The sequence below is a fragment of the Acanthaster planci genome, linkage group LG14 (genome assembly GCF_054643075.1).
Source record: "Acanthaster planci isolate LZ-2023a linkage group LG14, COTS_SCS, whole genome shotgun sequence".
NCBI classification, from domain to species: Eukaryota; Metazoa; Echinodermata; class Asteroidea; order Valvatida; family Acanthasteridae; genus Acanthaster; species Acanthaster planci.
This window is the reverse complement of record NC_141790.1, coordinates 8,112,471-8,136,152: the sequence shown is the minus strand read 5'-3', so window position 1 is coordinate 8,136,152 and position 23,682 is coordinate 8,112,471. Positions and strand designations below refer to the sequence as shown.

Sequence of the window (23,682 nt, the reverse complement as noted above, 5' to 3'; positions counted from 1 at the left end):
GCGGACATATTTCTGGCCTTTTTGCATGGGTGCACCCCCAGCACCCTGGGGCGCAGGGGAGGGGACTGATGGCCCTACACAGATTTTAGTGAAGGAAATACGTCACACAGGGTCACATCTAACAACTCGCAGAGCAACGGTGGGTAAATGTCTGCCAGGAAGGCGCGCGGGCTCTCTCACTGTGTGACACAAGCGGAGGTTATCAGTTCGACTTTTTCTTTCTCTTCTTCATTGCTGAAAATATTCTCACTACACTTTATTCGTGCATCCAAAATTGATTAAGATATGTAATGATTTGAAATGTACCGCTAAAGACACTTAGCGATACTTAGCGAGAAGATAAATTTCCACGAGACGTAAATTACCAAAGGTTAGCACCATTTATCTCTGAAAAAGTTTTGTCATTCCACATGGCTTATTGCCCTCTAAAATAATGATACGTGTAGATCAGTACATGTAACATGTAACCAGGAAGAATAACCCAAAATAGGTTTTGTGAATAAACGTATGTTTATCTTGCAGCATTGCTGATAGTACAGTAAGAACACATTTTATAAATTAAAAAAACAAAATACTAATGATTGTTTCAAAACAAATTGACTTAGAAATTTTAAAAGGCAGCCGAAAATGCACTTTCGCCAAAACGTTCAGCATAAAATTATATGAAACACTATGTGTCTTCATTAAGTTTATGAAATGCCAGAACTTTTCTGCAACTCTACCTAGCAGCTAAAAGGAATTGTAGAACCCTGTAGAACAGCTTAAACCCAGGTCTTCGGACTAGCCAGGCAAAGCGCATTAAGAAGTCGCATGGCCTGACTTGCTCACATCTGTTCCGCTGGTTGTGCGTGAATGGAAGCGTAAAAGAAGCTGGATTAGTTCTCATTTGCACTTACATATTTTCGCTACAAAATCACTTCATCTACTGTTTACCTCGGACTTCATGCATACAAAACTGCTCGTGTCATCCTGTTTTGTTGACAAAAATCAAGTAACTTTTAAGATCTCCATCAACCGCGGTAACGATGGAAAATATATCAACGTTAGACATCGCCTGTGGTGTTTTGCACCTCGACCGCGACCGTGTTTAAGCCAAAAGCAACAGGGGGCAGCTGGACCTCGAACATCGCCCGGAAGCCCATGGCCCGCACGGTGGCATCCGACTGGAATTTGATGAAGACTTCCCCTGTGGAAGACGACACTTCTTTCGGTGGCATCTTGCTTCCGCAAAACCTGTCCGGGTGGAAAGAAAAGTAAGGTTCGTTGTAATTTGGTTTGATCTGTTCTTCTGAGAGTCTTTGGGCAAATTTTGAATGTTTATCTGTGGTGATGTGTAAAAACCAAAAATCACGGCAAAATGACGATCGTCTTGAAATACGCTGTCTTCTACCTTCCTATATGCCTGGACTGCGGATGGTCTTTGTCGCCATCTTGGATATCCAGGAAGTCAAACGAGCACTTGGCCTCCTTCTCTACGTCAAAGGCCTCAAAGTGAAGCATGATCGTCCTCCCAGTAATCTTCCATACGCAGTGCACTTCGTTGGGGTAGGCGTTCGGGTACCCAGGAGATTGAAGCATACCGGATCCAGCTGTGATGAAATATTAATGTAGACAAAGTAACATCAGGGACCAGACAAAGGGAGGTGTTAAGAAGGAAACATTTCTGATCGAAGTTACATGCTCAGAAAAATAAAACAGAAACAAAACGCCGAGAGTCATTCAAAAGCACTACAGGCACGAGAAAACTGGGGTAGACGGAAAAGAAAGCCACACAGAACGACTTGCTTCATATGCATAATTTTATTATGCTCAGAAAGACGGTACGTACATTCTGCGTCCTGAGCGTAATATGCATATGACGTACGTCGTTCTCTGTGGCCTCCTTTTCCGCCTACCAAAAACTGGTTGATAAACTTGTCATCTTTCTGTGTGATGTGACATCTGATCCGCAGGTGGAACGCGGACATGTGAACGTCTGATGCCGTGGCTTTGGCTTTCCTATAGGCACGCTACGGTGAAGGGCGGGAACCGTAGATATCGCTACATTTCTTGCTCAACCACAGAGATGCAGTTTATTACCGACACCAACCTTGCAACTCGCCGCCGCACACCGCACTCTCGTTCTCGCGCCTCCGCGTGAAGTACTCCACGTAGAAGGCGCCTCCGTGCGGCCACAAGGAGCGTGACTGCATCCATAGCAAATTGGAACTGGTGTGGTAGACATGCTGGGCGTCGTCATGGTTACAAATCTGGACGTGAGGACTGGACGGCCCTTGGCCCTCCAAGAAACTGATGTAGTTCAGACAGAGGTTATCGCCAGTCCAATTCAGTAATTCGATTCTGAAGACAGAGCAAAAGTAATGAGACAACATCACAGGACCATAACGCTTGGATGATGCAGACAGGCTGTTATGATCAGTGTAAAAGCTAGTTGTACACAGAAGCGTTGTAGTTCAGTCCATCACAGGTCCCTGCAAGTCCAACCCAAGTCCACCACATACCGTCCAATTACAAATCAAGCCCTACACTATTGCAACGAACTATGACAAAAACATCCCTTTGTCATCCCTTTGCATTGGTACAAGGTCTTCAAAGAGAAAAAACAAACAAAAAGCATTACGGAACCTGAGAGAGATGGTGAAGGTTGAATCCACCTGAATTCGCCAAACACAATCCAGCGTGTTATAAAAAACGGCAGGGGGCAGAACAGGGGAAAAGAACGACCCTTCGGTGCCTCCGTAGCTTCCACCACAATTCTGGACAGCTGCATGGGAAATACAATAAATACGCGTTATTAGTCTGGGGTTATTTCGGAAGTAGCTATAAAGTAGACTACGGAGTATTAAACCTGGGCCTTCTTTCCGTTTTAAAATCTTGTCTGAGAGAGCGAAACTGGTCGCAGACCTACAACTTTAACAGTGAAGATGTCCTGATGATTGGGCTAACGGCATATTTGGGCCAGCGAAATACAGTTTGATGCTCCTGAAGCAAAATATGACCATTTTCATTGAGCTTAAACCTCCAAAGCTGGGGAAAATTAAGACAAACTAAGCCAACATTAATTTTTGTTACATCCAAATTCTGAATGCTCTCACTGCAAAACAAATGATCGCGTCCTATTGCCATTAATGAAAAGCAGAAACAAGATGAACAACAGAAGGTTTGCATGGCTGCCATCGTGCACGCCAGTGCTTTTGTTCCACAGAGTATGCACAAAGGAGCTTTGCCAGTGAAACAAAGGGACTGCCCTGCAAGATGGCTACCACGCAAATTCTTAATATCAAGGACGTGCATCTGCCATATAATTTAGATTGATCAGCTTGGGTCCTTAATTGAGACAGAATAACTCCTGACTTTTCGATGATGACTTGTGGTGCCTAGATGATTGCGAAATTTGTGTAAATTCACTACACTCAAGTGTGGATCCAGAACCCCTTTTGGGGTGGGGGTTTTTCGGGGGGGGTGGGAAGTTTTTATGTAACCTTTTGCGACCTTTCTGAGGGGTGAGGCTACATTTTTTTGAGGGGGGTGTTGCACGTTTCTCGAAGGAGAGGAAATGAAAAATTAACACAATCGCCTTTCTTTCATCATAATATTTTTTAAAACACGTTTTTTTTTGCTCCCTTTTTGGCCCGTGTTATCACCCCCCCCCCCGATTCACCAGTGACTACTTAGCTGCGGTAGATTTTAGAAAATCTTTTTCAAAATTAAGATCTCGTGAACAATTATGGCAGTGTAGCTCAAAGCTTGTCACGACTTGGCCATTTCCTTACCAAAACAGTCCATTCCATTTGGCGCCAAGACAAAACCCGGACTGCATGCGCATGCGTATCTGCCGATTGTATTGTAACAATGTTGCTTGCAATGGTTTCGTGTAGGATCGTCACATTCGTTCACGTCTGAAGAAAATAGAGAAAAAATCAATTCCACGACTGTCTACAAACAGGGTTTATCAGTATTCTGAATACAAACCTTGTTCTAATCACTGTTCTCTTCATACAAACTTAAAGCTCCGCCCACAGCTTCGTGATCAGTAACACGGTTGCCATTATCGTCAAAGCGTGTTTTGATCTTGTGTGCGCGCGCGGATATTATTACAACACAAAAAGCAAGTTAACTACAACGCGGTTCCGTCTGTAGTGTGTTTATTTACTGTCCTTGACAGCATGTAAACTTAGCGCACAGTTTCTTCGAGCCAGTTCCGACTCAACTTGATATTGTACACCCAGGTCACACTTTAACCACACAGGTATAGGTTGCATATATCACCGGTAAATCGGCCTTGCTTTAGATGATAAGAAATGGACATTCGTTATCTGTTTAATCGTATTACAGGTAAGTGATCGTCTTATCAAGTTCTCTAAATCTGCACTCCAAACACATAAAACTATAGCATCGAACCTGGCGATTTGAAATTAACGGTATGCACCACTATAGCTATGCAGGTGTACATAAAACCAAGCTTCCCGTGTACATGTATCTCTAAAAATTCACGCGGGGAATCAGTGAAGACATGGAGAACCAGTAAGGATAGAACTTTAATTCTCATCATAGTCCATGTAACTGGAATAATTTACCGATGCTCTCGAAGTCTTGACCCTGCACACGTTACTCGAGTCTTGGAGGAAGGAAGGTGATGAGTATACAAGTATCGATTCGGGTAATTAACAATATTTTGCTTGATCTAACATAACCAAATGTGTTGAAACGCCATTTCATTCTTCTTCACTGCTGGCGTCTTAATTGACTGGGATTGCAGATTTACAGCCGAATTGCTGGAGACTCCCCAACTGTTTGGGGTTGGAAAGCAAACGATAGAGTGAAATACACCATCCTGAGATCATAACTTTTGACGGCTAGGGCCGATGAAAATCTTGCAGTCCTGCTGCGTTGTGTCAACTGCCGAATGAGACGAGATCAGTGGGGGTGATGGGGACTATTAAGAAACCTGACATAATGTGACATAATTCCCAGAATCGAAGACATCCAGCAATGTTTCCTTCCGCAGTTGACCAGCGACGCATCTAAGGTATGAAGTAAAATAATAATGTTCCACCACTATTTTATTGGTCCGAATTCACAAGGCTGAACAACCTTACTCTGTGGCGTCATAATGTCGAAGTTCGAGTGGGAGGTGACCCAGGCCCGTTTCCAGTCGGCTATGGACCGGTTGGGGTCCGTCATTGAGGAGTACACCTCCTTCCAGTCAGCGCTGGAGGCGGAGGAGAACTTTTTATCCAAGAGGCGGGCACGACTTCAGCAGGTCCGCGCTCATTTTGCCGCCATTGCCCACAAAGTCGCAGACACTAGACAAGATCTGGAGTTACTAAGGTAATTCTTTGTAGGTGTCAGCACGCGAAAGACACGTTCATTATGTCTTCCCCTTTTTAGATCAAAGTTATGGTCCTAGTGTCAGAAAGTGTGTTGTTTTGGAGTCCTTTGTTAAGGATAGGCAAGCATACTAAAGTAACTGTTATGACGTAAGAATCCTGAAAATATGCTGTGTGTAGTTTGGGTGCTCAGTCGCTAAGTATTAGACAAAGGACTATGGTGAAAAGCACGCAGGTTTTGTTGAACAGAAAACAAGCAAGAGTCTTTCCAGAAATGTTTACATGCTGGATGTAAGGCCATTGTGTGTCGAAATTCATTTAAGGCCTTACAATAAATTACTGGCAAGTTTGAGCGGCGGCTATTTTGGCAACTACCGCCTGGTACTCATGCAGAATATAAAGTTTGTTCAAACGTAACGAAGAAGAAAGTTGTCGACAAAGTGCCGCCACCTGAACTTGCCATCTATTTTGATGGCACTCATATAAAAGAAAAACTACACAGACAAGTGAGAAATCACATAGCTCAGAGCTAATTATAGTCATGTCTATCAGTGTTCGGTGAAGAGGTTTTCCCACAGTGTGACTTAAATCCCATTCCCCAGTGTCTCATCACTTACGGCTTTCGCATCACAGAAAGGAAAAGAGTAATCGGCTAAGCGCTGGGTATAGATTAAAAAAAAGATGTTTAAAAGCACTGCATAAATTACATCTTGTTTGCGACGGGCTTTTATTTTTCAGGCGAAAGACAGTTGAAGAGGAAGCGACAGCGGTGGAATTTGAGAGACGACTCTCCCAACGGTTCGGTCCGCTCAGAGGATCCTGGTAATCTGCACAGAGGCATACAATAATTGAGATAACTTTCGGACCTGTACGTTCGTGGTAATCCCTGGATTTTCCACATGTTAAACTCCTGATGACAACGTTCTGACAAAATCCTGACAAATATCACCATTATTCATTTTTTTCACGAAGAACTGTTTTAAAAGTTGACGGCTTGTTGTTATGTGCATAGCTACCAAAAGACAATACAAAACAAAAGCAAACAAGTAAGCATTTGAAAGAATAAATCAAAGCAAGAGTAGCGTTACCTTTCACTGCTTATGCCGCTGTTAATTTTGGCGATAGTAAACAGTTTGAGCTCTTGTGGTTAAAGAGAAAATGACTCTAGGCCTATAGAATGAACAAGAATATAAATAAATTGAAACAATTTAAATTTAGTCTGAAAATTTCGCTCATTCTTGTTTAGACTGTGAGTGTCAGAAATAATTTCAGTCCCTACATATGCCTCTGTACCCCTTTTTCATTTGTGTATAACGTACCGGTAACTATTTTTCTTGTATGTTGTCAAGCGTGATCATCCTTCGTTTATCGCCCCTCTGCATAATTAAGTATGTTGCAATATGGTGTTGGCACCATGTTTTCAATATTGAATGGAATACTGAATGAATTAGCATCATTCATGAGAAACAAAACGGAAAAATACGGCAGGTGTTCCGTTGTCATATGAACAATGGACGACCGGAAACGATGCTACACTTTAGCCGTGAGCCGATATCTCTTCTGGCGTCAGCCGCGCTGTATTACCCACGTATAAAAACGTCGTCATACTAATACCAGTCATCGGACTGAATAAAATATTCAGTGTAATGGTTCTCTGCCTTGTCTTTGATGATGAATGAGTCACATGCTTCTATTTTTGTCACCTTGAGTTTGATATGATGCTGACAACGCACTTCACACCACAACTGATGAAGTGAAGAATGCTAAAGCTTTACATGATGTGAAAACAAGCTACATTGGGGTAAAATTGAATACTTGTCACTGTACTACTTATGATTCAAAAGAGCAGTTGTAAGATTTTTTCCTCCAAAGGCACGTGTAACTACATGTAACCCCTCTGTACGCCGTTTTCATCTTGGATTTGTGTGCAAGTTTATTCCACACGCACGCAACAAGCAAACGCGACTGTCATGGAGAAATGAGTGCCATGGAGACCATAACGCGCTGTTCGAAATAGTCGCAACCGCACGCTAGTGATAACACTACATCGCCGAGAAGAAATCCATCCCAAGGTTTCTCCTCAATCTACTCAGAGCTGAATCAAAAGCAGACGATGGGTCAAGACGTCATGCCTTTGGGCAATGCCGGCCCAGGGTTATCTTCCACTCTACCCCAGCGGGAGCGGGTGTTTCTCCGCGGTCTCTACTCGGACGTCGAGGCCCGGCTCGGCCGCGTAGACTCGGGAATTGAGGCGCTACGACGCAGGGTCCGGGACTTCGACGGCGTGCTGGACGGCCAGATACGGCGCTGTGAGTCCGCCGAGGATCGGGTCAGATCCCTCCGCGACGACTTCTCCCGTATGGACCGTCAGATCTCGGAGATGTCTGCCGAGCTGGAAAGCACTTTGGAAGTAATGGTGGACGACGAGCACAATGCGAATGGACAGGATCTCTCGGAGGATATTCAGGGGACTGATCCCTCACTCAACTGTGACATCAAGGTGAGTCGGTCTTCCCCGGCAAATTTAAATGAGACCAATGAAACGTGCGTTACATCCAAACGTAGAAATGCACGTTATAGCTCTTCAGAATCGGGTCAAATAATGGAAACCTCCGAAAATGAATCTCAAACAAATGTAACTGGTGCAGATGCACCGGCGAGTATAGCCACAGCTAATACGTCATCGCAACATGATCAAGCTGTGAGCAGCCATATTGCAAATTCGTCACAATTACCGGACGAGCAGTTCAGCGATTCTGAAGAACACCAGGTTTCCAGTCCTTATGAGAAGAAGCAACCAAGGAATCGACGCCAACCGTGTGATGGAAACGAGGCAAGCATTTCGATTCGTCAGGACAACAGCGCAGTATCGATCGGAGTCGTCTGTAATTTAAATCAGCCTACCGCAAATGGGCAAGGCCAATCAAAACCAGTCGAAAGAAATCCGACTGAACTGTCACGTGCTGAACAGCGGCTTATTAATTTAGCCAGTGAACTGGTTGAATTCAGGAGCTTAATCTCGTCTAAAAGAAAATCCGAGGACGGCTTGGTCGAGCACGCGAGTCTAACGTTGGACAGCGGTGCAGCGGGAACCGAGCAGGGCGAAGGAAGAAATCAAGGTGTAACGGTGCTTCGAGCAGCCGCATCTACCGTTAACAGACTCCATCATCCGCCAAATCCGGGTTCGCAACGAGTGTCTGTCGAAGAGCATGACAACAGATACGAAGAATTCGATAGATATGTGGAAGAGATAATCAAGCGCCATTCCAGTGACTTATGTCAGGAATTTAAAGCAAATGCCCCAACGGACATTGCGAAGACGTTCGACGACGACGAAGTGACACAAGAACTTGACCAACTTAAGACACAAAGGGGGGAGCGTGTCACTTTGCCCTCTTCCGCAGTCTGTGGGGACGGGAAATCCGAAACGAACACGACCCAATGGCCTGCCCCAAAGGCAGAAGAACCGGATCCAAAGTCTGTAACATCGACTGCGGGGGGATATACCACTAGTGAGGAAACGGACAGCCCTTGTGATTCAACCTCGCGTCAAGACAGGGTGAACATCGCCTCCTGTAAGACTGGAGCAGCAAGACACTGTTCTTTCGCCTGTGACGAAGAGTGCTGCCACCAAGTTGCGAAATACAGATCTGGACACAAGTGTTCAAATCATCGCTTCTCACCCGATGAAGAAACTCGAGATTTCTGCTGCTGCTGCCTTCGCGACGTGCTTGCCACCTACGTCCGCCATTTCCTGCAGCTGCTACACTCTCGCGTGACCAAAGAGACCAAGAAGAGGACGAAGACCAGGCGTCGGGACGAGAGCGACCAGGGGCGGGTGATGGACAGTGACATCGTCCGCGCACGCGACGCCGTGTTCGGCCGTCTCGGGCTGACCACACCGATGCTGGAAGTTCTGCTCGAGTTTGACCAACATCATCGGGCAAAATCACGGAGACAGCAAATCGACCCGGCCCACGTCAGCGATGACGAAATCCACCGGTTGCTGGTTACCATGGGAATGAGCTGGCACACCATGAACAACCACTTGCATGACAACGACTGTGCATTCAGAATTGCAATAGCAACAGTGCACGCTCAAATGCACCACATGGACTAGGTGACTGCGTTGTTAATTTATTGTTCACACCTGTGCCTCCAAAGGACAGCTGAAAAGTACATCATCACATTACAAAATACATTATGGACATTATCCTCCGAACTTAGAGGACTGTGCAAAAGGTATCTGTTGTCAACACTGAAAAGAAATGCTCTCATTCGAGTAAATGAATGAGAAACCATGTAATTCATACTGATTTTTCATTGTTCATTTTTCGCACGCAAATGAAATTAGAGTGGTCTGGTTTCTTTGAAATCTTGGAACAAAGATTACTGAAATCAAAATCTGCAACATTTTTAAAGTACCATCAAATTAATGATGATTAATAGGTTTTACCGAGACAGTGGGATTGGTTGTTTGGAGATAAGTAGAAGCCTTCTGGGCATGCGCAGTGATAGGCACCCTCTGTGTTCACGCAGAGGTCGGAGCATCCGCCGTTGTTATCCCGGCACTCATCAATGTCTGCCAAATCAAATTAAACTCTGAATAAAAAACTCAAAATACCTGCGCGACAGTTTTAATGATAATGTTTTCATGTAGTTTTTAATCTACGAACTTTAATCGATGTTTTCGATTTTTAAAATTGGGATAAGTTTGAGGGTAGTTACTGGCTTTGATTTCTTCACAGAGCTAAGTAAACTGTCTCCAAGTTGCACAGAAGCTCAGGGAGCGGAAACGGGGGGGCAGGGGACCAGTGGCCACCCATTCTTTCGACTGGGGGGGTGGTCCCCACTCTTCGTAGGTCCTTTAATTGAGTGGGGTCCTTTAATTGCATCGACCTATTAATGGCTAACGCTCGATGGTCTAATAATTGCCCCCTTTGAAAATCATTGTTATAAATTACTGCTGATTCGTACATAGAATATTCGGTAGTCATTCAATAATGGACTAATTTTTCTCAGTCCGAAGGTAACTATTTAACCATAGTACAGTACATAGGAAATGCTTCCCGTAATCCACTATACTCTAAAAAGGTTAAATTGGTTCCAGTCTATAATATTTTCACAGAAGGTACAAGTGGGCTTGAAATCCACTCAGTGGTTGGGTCAGGCACAATTTGAACAATTTGGGGAGAAACGTAAAGTTTTCTGTATTTACAGCAATGAAAGCTTCACTTCTGGTTATTGCCAAAGTGCCAATGTTGCTGCCTTGTTGCTCAAAATACTGGGCCTTGGAATGTCTGTCGGAGTAGTGGCTGGCACAGTACTATGTCCCTGTTTACGACCATGTCTGTTGCCTTTTAAATCTCAACGAAATCGTAACGACTGCACTTCGCTCTAAAATTTGTATTAATAAGTCCTAATCATTCAGCTTTTTGGTCTAAACTCGTACTCACCCGTGCAGTTTCGGTAGTTATCGGCCAACATGTACCCATACTGACAGCCACACACAAAAGTACCAATCATGTTTAGGCAAGCTTGCTCACAATTACCGTTGTTCTTGCGACACTCGTTCACGTCTACAGGGAAAATTTCAGAAAGACGTTAAAGGGCGTTACAATGAAGTTAAACTTAAGGAAGCCAGAGAGCCCAGTTCCTGACATGATCTTGCATGGTTTTGAGTTTTTTCACTTGTTCGAACGTGGTCTTTATTCTGGATTGAATATTCATTTAGAACTAAAAATACGTGAAGTGAATTGCGAGCTTAGTCTTTGAATGTTTTAGGAACATTCGAAGCAAAAGGATTGACAGTGTCAAGTAGATTCTCATTATCAAATGGAAAGCAGAGCCGTAGATATCTGTTTCACAAAGAGGATAGATCACTCGCAGAATCTTTTCATGAGAATGTATACACTGCACCTCGCTTCAAGTACTTTGCGTGGAATCTGGTTGGCTGAGTCTCGTTGCCCCGCCTGTCCGGGTGACCTGAGTGCATCTCAACGCGCAGGCTCCGGCCGCTAGAGGCCACGCCCACATTGAGCTGAGTCTGGCATATCTTGGTAATGAGAGGAGATTGTCCGGTGTCTCCGTCAATTATCTTGAGAAAGTCGCCATAGCAACCAGTTGCTGAAGACACTTTAATATTGAAGAGGTCAGCAAGGAGAGGTAAATTCGCTGACGGGAACATTTTTCATTAAACAAGAAAAAACTAATGCATACAACCATGCGATGCAATCATTTTCGCACCATGTCCCAGCTCAAGCGCAATACGTACAATTATTATCTTTCACACTGAATCTGACATGTCTTTGTTTCTATATAACCCAAATGTACTTCACTTTTTATTTCTTTGTCCTGTAGCGCTCACTGATAGACCTGCTGTAGCACAAAAATTTCCCAAACAAGGAAAACTATTTAAGTAAAGATTACCCGTTAACATATTGTGCTAAAGGGCACTGCATGTTATGTAATTGTACTTGGTTTAGGACAACTTTAATGCCTGCTTAGTAAGAATGGCAGCGCCAGTTTAAGGCAGAGGAGTCTTTATGGTGTGTCCTACCTGGTATAAGCAATTCCAGAATCCGGAGGGTAACGATGAACCCTTCATCTACAGTGATCTGCCAGACGCTGTCAGTATCAGGCGGGAAGCAGCCGGGATAATTCGGGCTTTTCAATATGCCACTGCTTGCCGTCAGAGGACTGTCAAAAGCTGTATTGGATAAACAGCTCGTCAAAATGCAAGGCAAAAGAAATTCAAACCACATATCTGGTAAAAACACGCTATTCTAAAGCGCCCTGGAAAGGCAGCTTAATCAACTCTTTTTCTTTACATTTACAGACGCACCAAAAACATGTCACGTATCACCAGGCCTCGGCGGGAAAAAAATCTGCAAAGTCTTTTAACTTCCCGTTTACAGAAAAGTGATAGCAAATATTCCGTGTTCAACCCCCCTATATTCTGCAATCAAAAATTTCTCAATGCTGACACTATAAGATCAAGTGGAACCCAAAACAACCGTTGCATGTAGTTTTCACACCAAGAAGGGGTTTTTGTGCCTATAACAGAACATGCAAATTAATACAAACTGACTCTAATGTTCCCTCGAAACACGTCTTAACCTTTGACTCCAAAAAGGTCCCCAGACCATAACGCAACGTCAATGATAATAAAACGGTACATGTGTAGTTATATGTAGGCCATGGTTACTTTGTTATTACATGTGCAGCATTTTCTCATCAATCCTAGAATCATGCAACTTCTATTCCTCACGTCGTGTATCCGCCAGGATACATATAATTATCTCTTATCCCTAACAACAGCTGCTAAAACAAATATGTACAACCACCAGCAACTCCCCAGCGCGCTAGCGATCTATTGTTCTGATAACATTACTCTGGTATCACATATCGACAGGTTAACCTCCTGGTGCGTGAAATAATATTTAGGCCCATTTGCAAAGGTGCACTGTGTTTCATTTGAAATGCGACCACAGGTAGGTTGCTCCATGGGGAAATCTCGTATAGTGGGCTATATGTCATAGCTGTAAAACAAACACATGTGAAGCTGGTTATTGCCAAATACTCTTCTACTTTTGCTTATAGGGGAGAAAAAAATAAGAAGGCAAATATTTTGGCGATTTTACTCTACTTTGGCGGTAATAATAGGGATGAGGTTAATCTGATATAAGGAACACCCGTCTACATTTATTATTCTGTATTTTATTTGTTAAAAATCATTTTCAATGGGCTTCGAAATACTTACACACCGATTCAAACTTGGCTGCGAAGCCAGCTCGGGACTGGAACTCTGCACTTGTACCAGACCGGAAACGGAGCCATGCCCTTCCCGAGTCCACCGTAATGGGCTCCGGTGGGGTGCTGCCGCAATATTGGCCAATCAGGCGGCCCAGCTCCCCTTGACCATTCCGGACTTCCACGCGGGCTCCGGAACATTTTCCGTCTTTGTCAACTACCAATTTAAACGTGACGGGTCATCATGGATATCATGTATAAATAAACTGGGTTTGTAACTGCACTGGAATTGTTTGTACGACCGGAGCAGTGGATGGTTTGGGCAGAACCCTTTTTTTGTTTGGCAATATGTAGAGTTGTAACCAGTAACTTTTGTGACTGAAGTCGAGTCGTTGTAACGTAGTGACTCGAGCAGAGTCATTAAACAAAAAAGTCGACTCGAGTCAAGTATTTAGCTCAAGTAAATTTGAGTCACCAATATATTGCAATATTTAAATACAACAAGATAAATAAAAACAAAGGAGAAAGTCATTTTGGGGCATTTTTGATTTACCTGTGGATTTCCAAATGTGGTCACTGCACATCTAACTCTTTAAGATAATAACACATGACATCAACATTATAAGCTGGCGCTGTAAGTCATTACAAATATTTTCTTCACAAAAAAGTTTGCTTTTATTTTTGGGACCCGAGTCTCGTTCACTTTCACTCGAGTCGGGTCTTCTGATGGGGGACTCGAATCGAGTGGAGTCATTCGCTTGCAGTGACTCGGGTCGAGTTATTACCCGTTGGGACTCTAGTCGAGTCACCAACTCGGGCCATTACAACTCTGGAAATGCGTCAAAGACAACAGTGACAGCTTAAACAACCTTCTACAAGGTAGCCACAAATTGATTTCACATGTCTATGTAATCAACTGTTGTGAAAATATTTCATTTTGGAATAAAGAGTTATGAATTATTCATAACAGCAAAACTGGAACGATGAACCTGACAAGTGAAACTTAATGAACGTGCGTTAAATTAATTGCGCAGATTAGTTGTTTGCTTCACCGCATAAAAAACTTAGTTTCCATTCGCATTCCAGGTACACGCATATAGGCAAAAGAAATCCCTGTTGGGGAGATAAGTACATCAGTGCTTTTTTTCTTTGGTTAAAAACTGAATAATTTAAATGCCAAACAGCCCAAAACATTAGAAGTACCTCAAAATTGCTTAATCGATAACCTTTAGTTTCACTCTCTGAAAAAACAAACTGACATTGAAATTAAAAAAAAAAATTCGCTTGTCAACAAATAACGTTTCAACTATGTCATGTTTTACTCCTGAAATCGCCGACCCCAATGCGACACTGATGGTATCCGAATAGTTCCGACCCCTTGGTACTCGTGCCCCGCCGTCTGACCCCAAGATCGGGGGTACCATGTCAATCTGTCGTTGCCACTTCAGGTTTCAGACGTTGAAACACGACCGATCCATCCTTGGGGAAATTTGGTGAGGTTAAAAACAGCAAAACGATTGACATATAATTCTGGACCTGACACACAGGAAGTGGGAACGAGGCAGTGAATCCCGAGGGAACTTTACATGGGAAGGCCAAAGCTTTAGAAGGTTAATTACACTATACTTTCAATAATGTCAAAGCAGTGGGAACGTATACACTGCCGTCAGAAAGTTCGAAGTGCCGCAATAGTTCACATTACTATAAACAAATACCGTCATTTAATAACTGTCGATTTTAATTTATCTACAAATTTGGTAAATGGCTGGCAAAATAATCTCTGTCAATCGTGCCATTTTCGGAAACCAGTTTCGACATTTTCAATTGAAAGTGATTAACAAAAAACATGGATGTGAATTATAGTCGCTGTTTTTCCGTCTGACATGGGTAAAGAACGATCGGCCACCCCATGGGGACTGAGGAAGAAACAGCAAGAGTATACCTCTTTCACACACAACGTACACACTCCAAAAAAATCCATCAAATTGAAAAAAAAAGAAATCGCCTAAAATCCCAAGCTGCGCTCCCACCCTCTTTTCACAAAGACGTGGTAAAGCCCTCCATTCCGTCAGAAACACTACTTCCATTCCATAGAACATTTCCTTTATTAGTTCTGTACTCAGTGATTAATAGTCCCAATGATATTTCCCCCTCTTTCCTTCGCTTTCATTGACTGACTGTTAACCTCAGTGCACTCCTTTCCTAATGATGTGCCCCTTGTTTTTGTCATGCTGGATCTGCCTTTAAACAGTAATGTTTTTCATATTGCTTCTGGATAGAAATCAGTGTATTTTGTTCTGGCAGACTCTGTATAAAAACAAGACGCGAAAGATGTAAATGCGCATACCTGGTAGATCGATGTCAATGAAGATGAGCTTTAGTGCGTGGTCTTCGTCCACAGAAATCGCCCAATCACAGGTCGTGTTGGGTGCAAAGGGTTCTGGGTAATGTGGTGAAGTAATCTGTCCACTGGACTTGAAGATGGTTCCACCACACCCTGTAAGTGCAGCATACAAGAAGGTAATATTATTATAGGGACTATGCACAAACTGTTCATTCAGACTTTGCAAGTTGCTTAATGTCTTGCAAAAGCCTTGGTTATGGAATGTACTGACTGTGCTTCCAAAGGAATCATCCGTAACTTTGTACACCGTGATATTTTGTAAGATCGGGTTGCCTATCACAGTCTAACAGAGTATGGTACAATCCGTAGTGAAAACTTAACAAAAAAACCGACTCATAGGTTTTATCACCTGGATTTAATTTAGGATAATATTATTTTGTTTCTCCTGTACTTACAACCAAACCGTGAACACCTGTAGAGCAGGTTGGCCTGGAGGATGTCCCCAACGCTCAGCCCGCTGCGCTGTCCGATTGGCACCTCCTTCTTTGGAATGATGGTCCGCTCGTAGTTACGACTGAAGGACCGAGGTCCGTAGTGCATAATGGAGTCATAGTCATATGGCTGGTCCAAGGAGTTGATCTGACATTGTGAAACAGATACAGTTGACAGGCGAACTACCAAATTGAAAAAAAAATAATAGCTATATTCTTCAAGGCAAGTTTCTTTTGTGTCAAAATGTGATGACGACCAAAGTTCGCCAAGAACTTATTGTTAAGGTATAATTTGCTTTAACTTTTTTTTCTTTTGGAAGTATCCACATAGGCCAAATATTAACTGGAAGCTACAGAGTAAAAAATTCTTAAGTTCCTAAAACAGCAGAAGTTGAATATAGGAGCCTATACTGTATGTCCAAATCAAGCAGAGTATGGGGACTGAAATAACACGTACACCTAACTGAAAGGTCATTCCAAATCAGGGACCCATTTCACAAAGTTCCTAAGCATAGAATATGCTTAGCAAATTTAACACGATAAGCAACACAGCGGGGGAGTACCAGTCCCCACACTTGACTGGTGTACCTCTATTTTCTTATTTGTCATTCTTCCCAAGATTGTCATTTTGTATTACCTCAGTGAAAACCGGCCCTCCGGTATTTTTTCTAGATCACGTGCCCAATGACGTTTTTGGCCAGTCAAATACGCACGCACAGTGACCGCCGAAAACCAATCCCTTCCCAAGTTTGCCTTACAGTGATCATCATGCAACATCGTCAATTATCAATTATCAATTAATCGTCATTATATTTTATAGTATTGTACACACTGTTATTTTCATCAATGAACATAAATTTGGTTTGTCTTTTGCACATGCCAAGTTGGTTCCGTGTGACTAGAACACACATTTTTGTAACCAATTGTTAGAATATCTATGCGGGGAAAACCGACACCCGTTGCCACGAAATGCCATGCAGTCGAAAAACGCTTAGGCAAACATTATAGACCCTTCACTGATAAATTAATTATAATTTATGATTTTCTTTCATTTTTCACTTTTTTCACTTTTGTCTTCGGAAAACCCTCTAATATTATTCACAGCTATTACTTTCCGGTCTAAAAGGACTTTACAATGGACAAAATAAAAAATAGTCTTTGCTTTCTCCCTAAGCGCACGAGGTTAAAAGAAAACAAAAGGGCTCCTTTCTGACCATGTCCAATTCGATAGCTATGTCACCACTCGTACAACGCCGAATCGCGGGCTGAACACAGGGTGAATTGCGGGCTAGCTTCAGACTGGTGTTAGGTTTGTTTTGCCTCGCGCGGCGTCGACTGAGAATGGTGGATGGTATTCTGACGTATTGCACAATTTGTTTTATAGCTCACAGAGAACGGAACCATACTGATTTCTTTCGCTCTCTTGCACTTAAAACGAAGAAATTTTTTTGAGTTTTTATGTTGCCCTCAAAACATTTCTCTCACACCAGATATTAATAGTTATGAGAATCAGATGGTTTTCCGAAGACAAAAATGTTATAAAGTGTAGAAGCTGAGAGAAAATGACGCTGTGCATTTTCAATGGGCTGCTCAAGCTTTCTGTTTCCGATTACTTTTTATGCGCCTGCGCACATAAATGGGTTTTTTTTGGGGGGGGTTGATATTTTGGCACATAAATTAGAATCTATTAGTGAAAGAGTCTATTACCACGCGATGGTCAAATCGCTGGAAATTAAAGTGGTCCCCGGGTGAAACGTTCGACTCGAAGACTGTGACATAATCATCTCGGTCCGGCCGGCTCTGCTCGTGCCAGAAGCCGATCACGTGACCCAGTTCGTGGATGATGGTGCCGAATTTATTGCACCCAGGACCCAAGGAAACCACCTGCCTGGCGCCTGCTCGGCCGATGAAGGAGCAGCATCTGTGCAGCACAGATTAATTAAAGGTAGTATTAGACATTCATAACACAAAATCCAATCCCTCTGCCCACTCATTAACCATTTGACATGTATCTATAATACAATACTGGCCGTTGTTTTCGCAGTTTAGGCCAAGTTCTTGTACACTTTCGTCAGCAGGTTCATGAAGAACGTCGGTGCTGTAATCGAGACCCTCAAGACCATAAAACTACACAAGACCTCCAGTCTGAACTGCAACAAAAGCACTCCTCACTCGTCTTGCATTTGGTATCACTTTGTTAATGGTCTTGGGATGGTCTCGACTACATTACAAGTACATGTACATTCGTGTGGATACCAGACCATCCCAGAACTTGCAATTGCTAGCAAAAGATTAGGCTTAACCTGAATCTTAAAATTTCAGCACAGGCTTCATTCAGTGACTCACAAGTAGTTGTTACAGCAAGTGTCCTTTTCAGGGGCCTCTTTATAACATGTATAGTCCGAATGAAAGTTTAAATAACTTAAATTTACACACATCCCGCATTTGCAGGCCTATCCGTTCAAGGCCGCAGAATGCGAACTTGCAATTGGCCAGAGTCTGACAAGCATTTCTCAAATCGCGGCTTCGATCCCCTTCAGCCCCCCACAGCATCGACGTTGAAGTCCCAGTAAATGGATTGTGGCATCTGGATTTTAACGTAGTTTGTCAAGTCTGACACCAAACCACTGACCCAATATCCTCATGCCACGAACGAGCGTGACTGTCAGACGATACGCACCCACCGGTACAGACGAGATACACGTAGGCAGTCTCGTTGATTCGCGGCAGGAACCGGATGCACGTGTGCTCCTCCCAATGGCGCATACCACGTAGAACCAGATTCTTAGTGTCTTCTACAAAGTGATAAACAGAATGCCAAAATCATAATGGTATGAATTATGTTGAAACAGTGGCAAGGGCGCAGCAGGGAAGCTTTTTTGTAACATTACCTTAAAATGCAAAATGTTGAAGTTAGCATATTCAAGCATAACCTATCTACCCTCGCAGTTTGCGTGGATCTCATACGGAACCAATCCGCCGGGCCACAACCTCGCCTCCTGAGCTGTCGTTCCACGGCGCACGCGAGACCTTTCTTCACGGTCACGGCGCCAGCGTCGATCCATCTCGACCCTGGAGGCCTTCTTGGTTCTGTAGTGTTGTCCCTCTTCTAGTTGCCGTGGGTGTTTCTGTGTGTGTCCGTCGGTCACCTTGACGACATGTGCATCAGACTCGTCATTGTCTTCTGTGACCGCATACTGGACTTCATTCTGCCAGCTGTCCATCACTATATCTTCCTGGTAGATATCTGAAAAACAATCACAACAAAATACCATAAAATGGGTTGAACTTATTTTCAGCTGAATGATGGATGATCCATTTCTTCCAATAGAAACAAGCTGGTGATATCTCCCCTATCCCCTCTTTCGAAAAATTTATTTTAAACAGATTTCGGCAAAGTACAACTCAAGCCAAAGAAGGTTTTAATTCTTGTCTGTGTTAATGCTTCAGTAGGTTTGAAACATAGATGATAAACAGAAAACAAAAATCGATACAAGACAAAACATAGATTAAACTTACTTCATGTCTCGGACTGTTTTAAAACATTATTGAGTTTTAACAGGGTTCCAAACAGAATGAAATCAACTTTTGATATGACTGGATTTGGGATTTGGGGAGCTATTTGTAAATCACACCGGATCCTCCAAAGTTTGAGATGGGTGTAGACTCATGAAGTTGAGCCTAAAGCCACAAAACGAGACACAAAATTGAGAATAGCAAGTGTCCCGAGTCTTTATTTGCGCTTTCCTGGTCTACATTAAATCCCACCATTTGTGTGAACTCACGCTGGTAGTTTTCTCGTGGGGATGGAGATAGAGTTGGGGAGCAAGAAATGTTTTATTTAGCTTAACTTGAGTCTGGCTTCAAACCGCACCAAAACGAGACAACTGACAACTCCTAACCTCAATTTCGCTTCAAACCCCATAATTAATTTCAAATACAAAGGCCTGCGGGGAAGACAGTGGTTTGTAATTCATTTTCTTGTGGTCATGCGTGTTCAGCGAAAGGAAACAGTGAGGGTGTTAACTTTCCTATAAGAGGAAAACGCCTGCTGTTTGCGCATGAGTGTACATGACTTGTAGTCAAAGTGTGGATTTTTATATCGGTTGGGCGTTTTGCAGGAAATGACGGACGCCGAGTTACACATGTAAAAGTGCTGCGGGGTATCTTTGTCTGCGGTACGCTTTTTTCATTGACGGAATACGCAATGAGACAATCTTGTTTAATTATTGTAACATACATCGATATATATATTCAAGAAACTGAGAACGGGAACGCAAAACTTACATTTGAAGTTTCGTTGAGATTTGTACCTTATAGAGACATGGCGCCTTGGGCATGGCCGGCTACAAAACACGCTTAATATCCCACCCCAATTTTTGAATAAGTTCAGTCAACCCTCGTTAGGCTTATAACAAAGTTAGGGAACCAGACAAACTAATATGATATAACCAGGTTTTGTTACAAAAGGAGTGGAAAAAAAGAAATAAAGGAATTCAAGAAATTGAGAAATTTATAACAGTATTTTGATATACAAAGTTCTTTATAACGAGAGTCGACTTTTACATAGTTTCATTGATCATGCGAACAGTGTACACTGTTAAACGTGCCCCCATAAACTTTTCCAACTGAAGGAGCTGAAGAAAAAAAATTACTCTTTTCTGCGGAAGATTGTGTCATTTTCATTCTACACTGTGCGCAAACAGTGCAAGGGCTACTATACATGTGTACGGGACATGTACAGCTGCGTGCACAATTCTCTTCGCTGACATAATGCCCATTGTTGGAATTCGTTCTTTTAAATTCGCCGAAATCTCCAAACGCGCGACCGCATCAAACAGAGTTATTTCGCCAACTGTTTGCCGAACTAAACCGCCAATTAAACGCCAAGTCCAGGGGTACACATGTACATGGAAACCACTGAAAGAAATATAAACGGTGCACGAGAAATTTTTATTGCTGGTACACGTATTTGAGGGGGAAAACCTCCTGTCTTTGAAATATTCTGGCTGGTTCCAATTTTGACTTATCGCAAGCAAAGGCAGATATCCTCAACAGACCTAATAACAACATGGACATGACCTTCACCTGTCTTGTCTAGACACCGCGGTATTTGTGACTGAGAATCTAGATCTTCCGATGATGTCACAATGCGCCCAAAGTAACCCGGATTAAAGGGATTATGCAACGTTCATTTCAGAACGTCAACTAAGGTACAATTCCAAATACAGTATCAACCACATACAAAACCTGACGACATTGAAGTTCTAAGCTCAAAAGGCTCCAAACACACTCAACTTTTGTTTCATGAACTGGAGGGTATAACCAACCGAACGTCATACATAGGCTACTGTCTACATATCGTCTGCCCGTAGGAAGTGTTTACTTTGTCAACGCATTTTGAGAAGCAACTATTTCCAAACGTTATGTGGCCATGGGTGGGCTGTAAATTTCCAGGATCAAATGTTACGATATGGCTATGCATACTGGCATTCCGAATGGAATCATCGAATATCCTTTCATCACCGTGAAACGCACATTGTTTTTTATTTAAAGAATTCATTTGGTTTTTATGATCTCTTGAAATATCTTCCGACTGTCCCCCAAACATTCTTCCATTTAATCTTTTTCCCGGTATTGTAAATTAAATTGAAATTGTGCAATCGGTGCCGTGATTGTAATCCGTAACTGGAAGCAAATCGTATTTGCCGTTCTATTGCTTGCAATAATATGTAAGAAAAAAGTGGCATATTTCACATGAACTTTCTTTCACCTCTTTTGACCAGCGGTTCTTGTTCCTTGAGCAGGCTTTTCAAATGTATATTGAATTTAAAATCTATGGAAAGAATTCCGTGTGAATGAGACCAGAAGGAAAATACCATACAAATGATGAAAGAAATTGAAAAAAAAACAAGAATAAATACATTCCTAAGGAATAATGGGCTCATTTTGCCCGTTATGGCTACATACGTAGGCTATGTCGTAAATCTTAGTATGTAACAGCCCGTATTTATAAGGAATGCGCGTGACCTTTGTACCTGAAAACAAAGAAACGATATATTTAATGAGCCATGTGGGAAACTGTCGTTTGATTCATTCCAGATGTGGGCAACTTAATTATAACCTTGGGGAACAAAACACGGGTAAAACGCGGTGGAAGGGCCTTAAAGCTCCCAAATCGATCCTACGCCGCAAACTAGAGTAGAACCATGGAGCTATAAAAAAGGAGTCGTACAGGGGCTTGGCATAATATTATTTTATTGTAGGCCTACGGTAGGCTGAACTTCCAAGAACCCTTGGGCTTAAGGTATTACAACTGACTATCTTTGAAACAAAATTTCATCCTAAAACTAAGGTCGAAACGGGCTTCCAGAACCACGGCTGGGTCTATTGTCTATGCGTCTCCTTGTATTGCCAATGGAGTGAAGACCTAGCTCCAGACAATTAGTTAAAACAAATTTAAAGCATCACAGGTGTCCAAAAGATGGAGACCCAGTAATAATCTCACAGACACTGCCATTTCAGAAATCAACTAATCTGCACTAAAGAAAAATCAATCTCTTCCATTATGATCAATAAACCGCTAGCAAAACGACGGAATAAGAAGCCACACCGCCATTCACTTTCAAAAATAGGGCCAGTGATTGCCGCGCTATTGTAAATTTTTAAAAATCTTACCAGTCTGTTCCTGTTCTTAATTTCCCCATAGGGGATTATAATTGAGCATTTGAAAAACATGATTTGACTTCCTGTCAATCTGCAATTGCAAAGACATAACCATCGACCTTCCTCTGTGCAGTTTGACATGGTCATAGGGCTAGGGTCTGGGCGAAACAGCAGGCAATTCACAAAACGAGAGTCTTGTTACCCGCGTTCAAATCACCTGGCTGAGGCTTGATATGACGCACGACTGGATAAGAACTAGCTGCGGCCGTTTCCATGAACTTGTGCGTAATTCAGGTCGCAGCCAAGTAATTCGGACAAAGCTTTATACCTTCACCGTAGCACGCAAGCCACGCGTCTTCATCCCGCTCCTGTCCACCGGCACTCTCCTCACTATGGTGCCGTCCGTACCGCCCGCTTCCCCCCTCGCCGAACCTCAGTCCGCCTGGTAAGTTAGCAGCAGCAGCCGGGAGACACTCTGCGACTGGGACACGTGCGGCCTCCCAAAGTGCCGAGGTGAGCACCAACACAAGACAGCTCAAGGCTGGCCTAACGCGTGGCCGGCGGCCAACTTTTAAGACAAATGAGCAAAATCTCAGCCGTGATGGCATGTTGCCGTCTCTTTACTGATCATCTGAAGGAAAACCCGGTTGGTCGTATTGCTCTATGGTATAACACAGGGGAACCCGATTAATTTGTGAGAGGATGAAGCTACGGTCATGAAGGCGTATAGATTCTACAGGCGGACAGCCCAAGTGCGATGTGAGCCAGCTTGACTCCACCGTGGCTTTTATAGTCGCGCGTTGGCGGCGCTGGCAATATTCGAGTGGCAACACTTCCAAAATTGAAGTTGCGGGCTGCATGAACTGAGTTAGTCCATTCCGAGCGTGGTCCGATGTGGCCTGGGCCTAACGTGGAATGAGGGCAACGAACCGCCTGAAGTGAAGGGTACTTCCACCTGTCACCTGTCAATTTGAATCGCAGCGCACGCACGAACTGGGGCTGCTGACAAAAGAATGACTCCCCGTTTTTATTAAACTCGTATGCCTAAACTTCAAGTCAGCATTGTGATACATATTGGGATGGTAGGAAAACCGCTTTG

General features: G+C 43.1%; 3 protein-coding genes across 5 annotated transcripts; 2 read left to right on the top strand and 1 right to left on the bottom strand.

Moving 5' to 3' along the window:
* Positions 1–357: 357 nt before the first annotated feature.
* On the bottom strand, positions 358–23,593 carry LOC110985363 (tolloid-like protein 1). 2 transcript variants are annotated; one of them, XM_022246337.2, is made up of 16 exons: positions 22,912–23,585; positions 18,859–19,164; positions 18,598–18,712; positions 17,625–17,838; positions 15,882–16,065; positions 15,430–15,579; positions 13,093–13,299; positions 11,890–12,039; positions 11,250–11,465; positions 10,787–10,909; positions 9,787–9,912; positions 3,774–3,899; positions 2,626–2,764; positions 2,090–2,340; positions 1,391–1,589; positions 358–1,233 (listed from the first exon to the last, which is right to left on the bottom strand). In XM_022246337.2, the coding sequence occupies exons 1-16, from the start codon at positions 23,189–23,191 to the stop codon at positions 1,044–1,046; spliced, it is 2,976 nt and encodes a 991-aa protein (XP_022102029.2). In that variant the 5' UTR covers positions 23,192–23,585; the 3' UTR covers positions 358–1,043. The 2 variants fall into 2 exon arrangements, 1 of the variants encoding a protein (XP_022102029.2); XR_015427624.1 differs by lacking the exon at positions 358–1,233 and having other exon boundaries at positions 1,507–1,589; positions 1,896–2,340; positions 22,912–23,593.
* On the top strand, positions 4,191–6,543 carry LOC110985364 (uncharacterized). 2 transcript variants are annotated; one of them, XM_022246339.2, is made up of 3 exons: positions 4,191–4,335; positions 5,085–5,331; positions 6,069–6,543. In XM_022246339.2, the coding sequence occupies exons 2-3, from the start codon at positions 5,114–5,116 to the stop codon at positions 6,154–6,156; spliced, it is 306 nt and encodes a 101-aa protein (XP_022102031.2). In that variant the 5' UTR covers positions 4,191–4,335; positions 5,085–5,113; the 3' UTR covers positions 6,157–6,543. The 2 variants fall into 2 exon arrangements, with proteins under 2 accessions (XP_022102031.2, XP_087001634.1); XM_087145508.1 differs by lacking the exon at positions 4,191–4,335 and adding an exon at positions 4,394–4,660.
* LOC147796807 (uncharacterized) lies at positions 7,089–9,971 on the top strand. The gene has a single exon (XM_087145506.1). The coding sequence runs from the start codon at positions 7,444–7,446 to the stop codon at positions 9,448–9,450; it is 2,007 nt and encodes a 668-aa protein (XP_087001632.1). The 5' UTR covers positions 7,089–7,443; the 3' UTR covers positions 9,451–9,971.
* Positions 23,594–23,682: the final 89 nt, after the last annotated feature.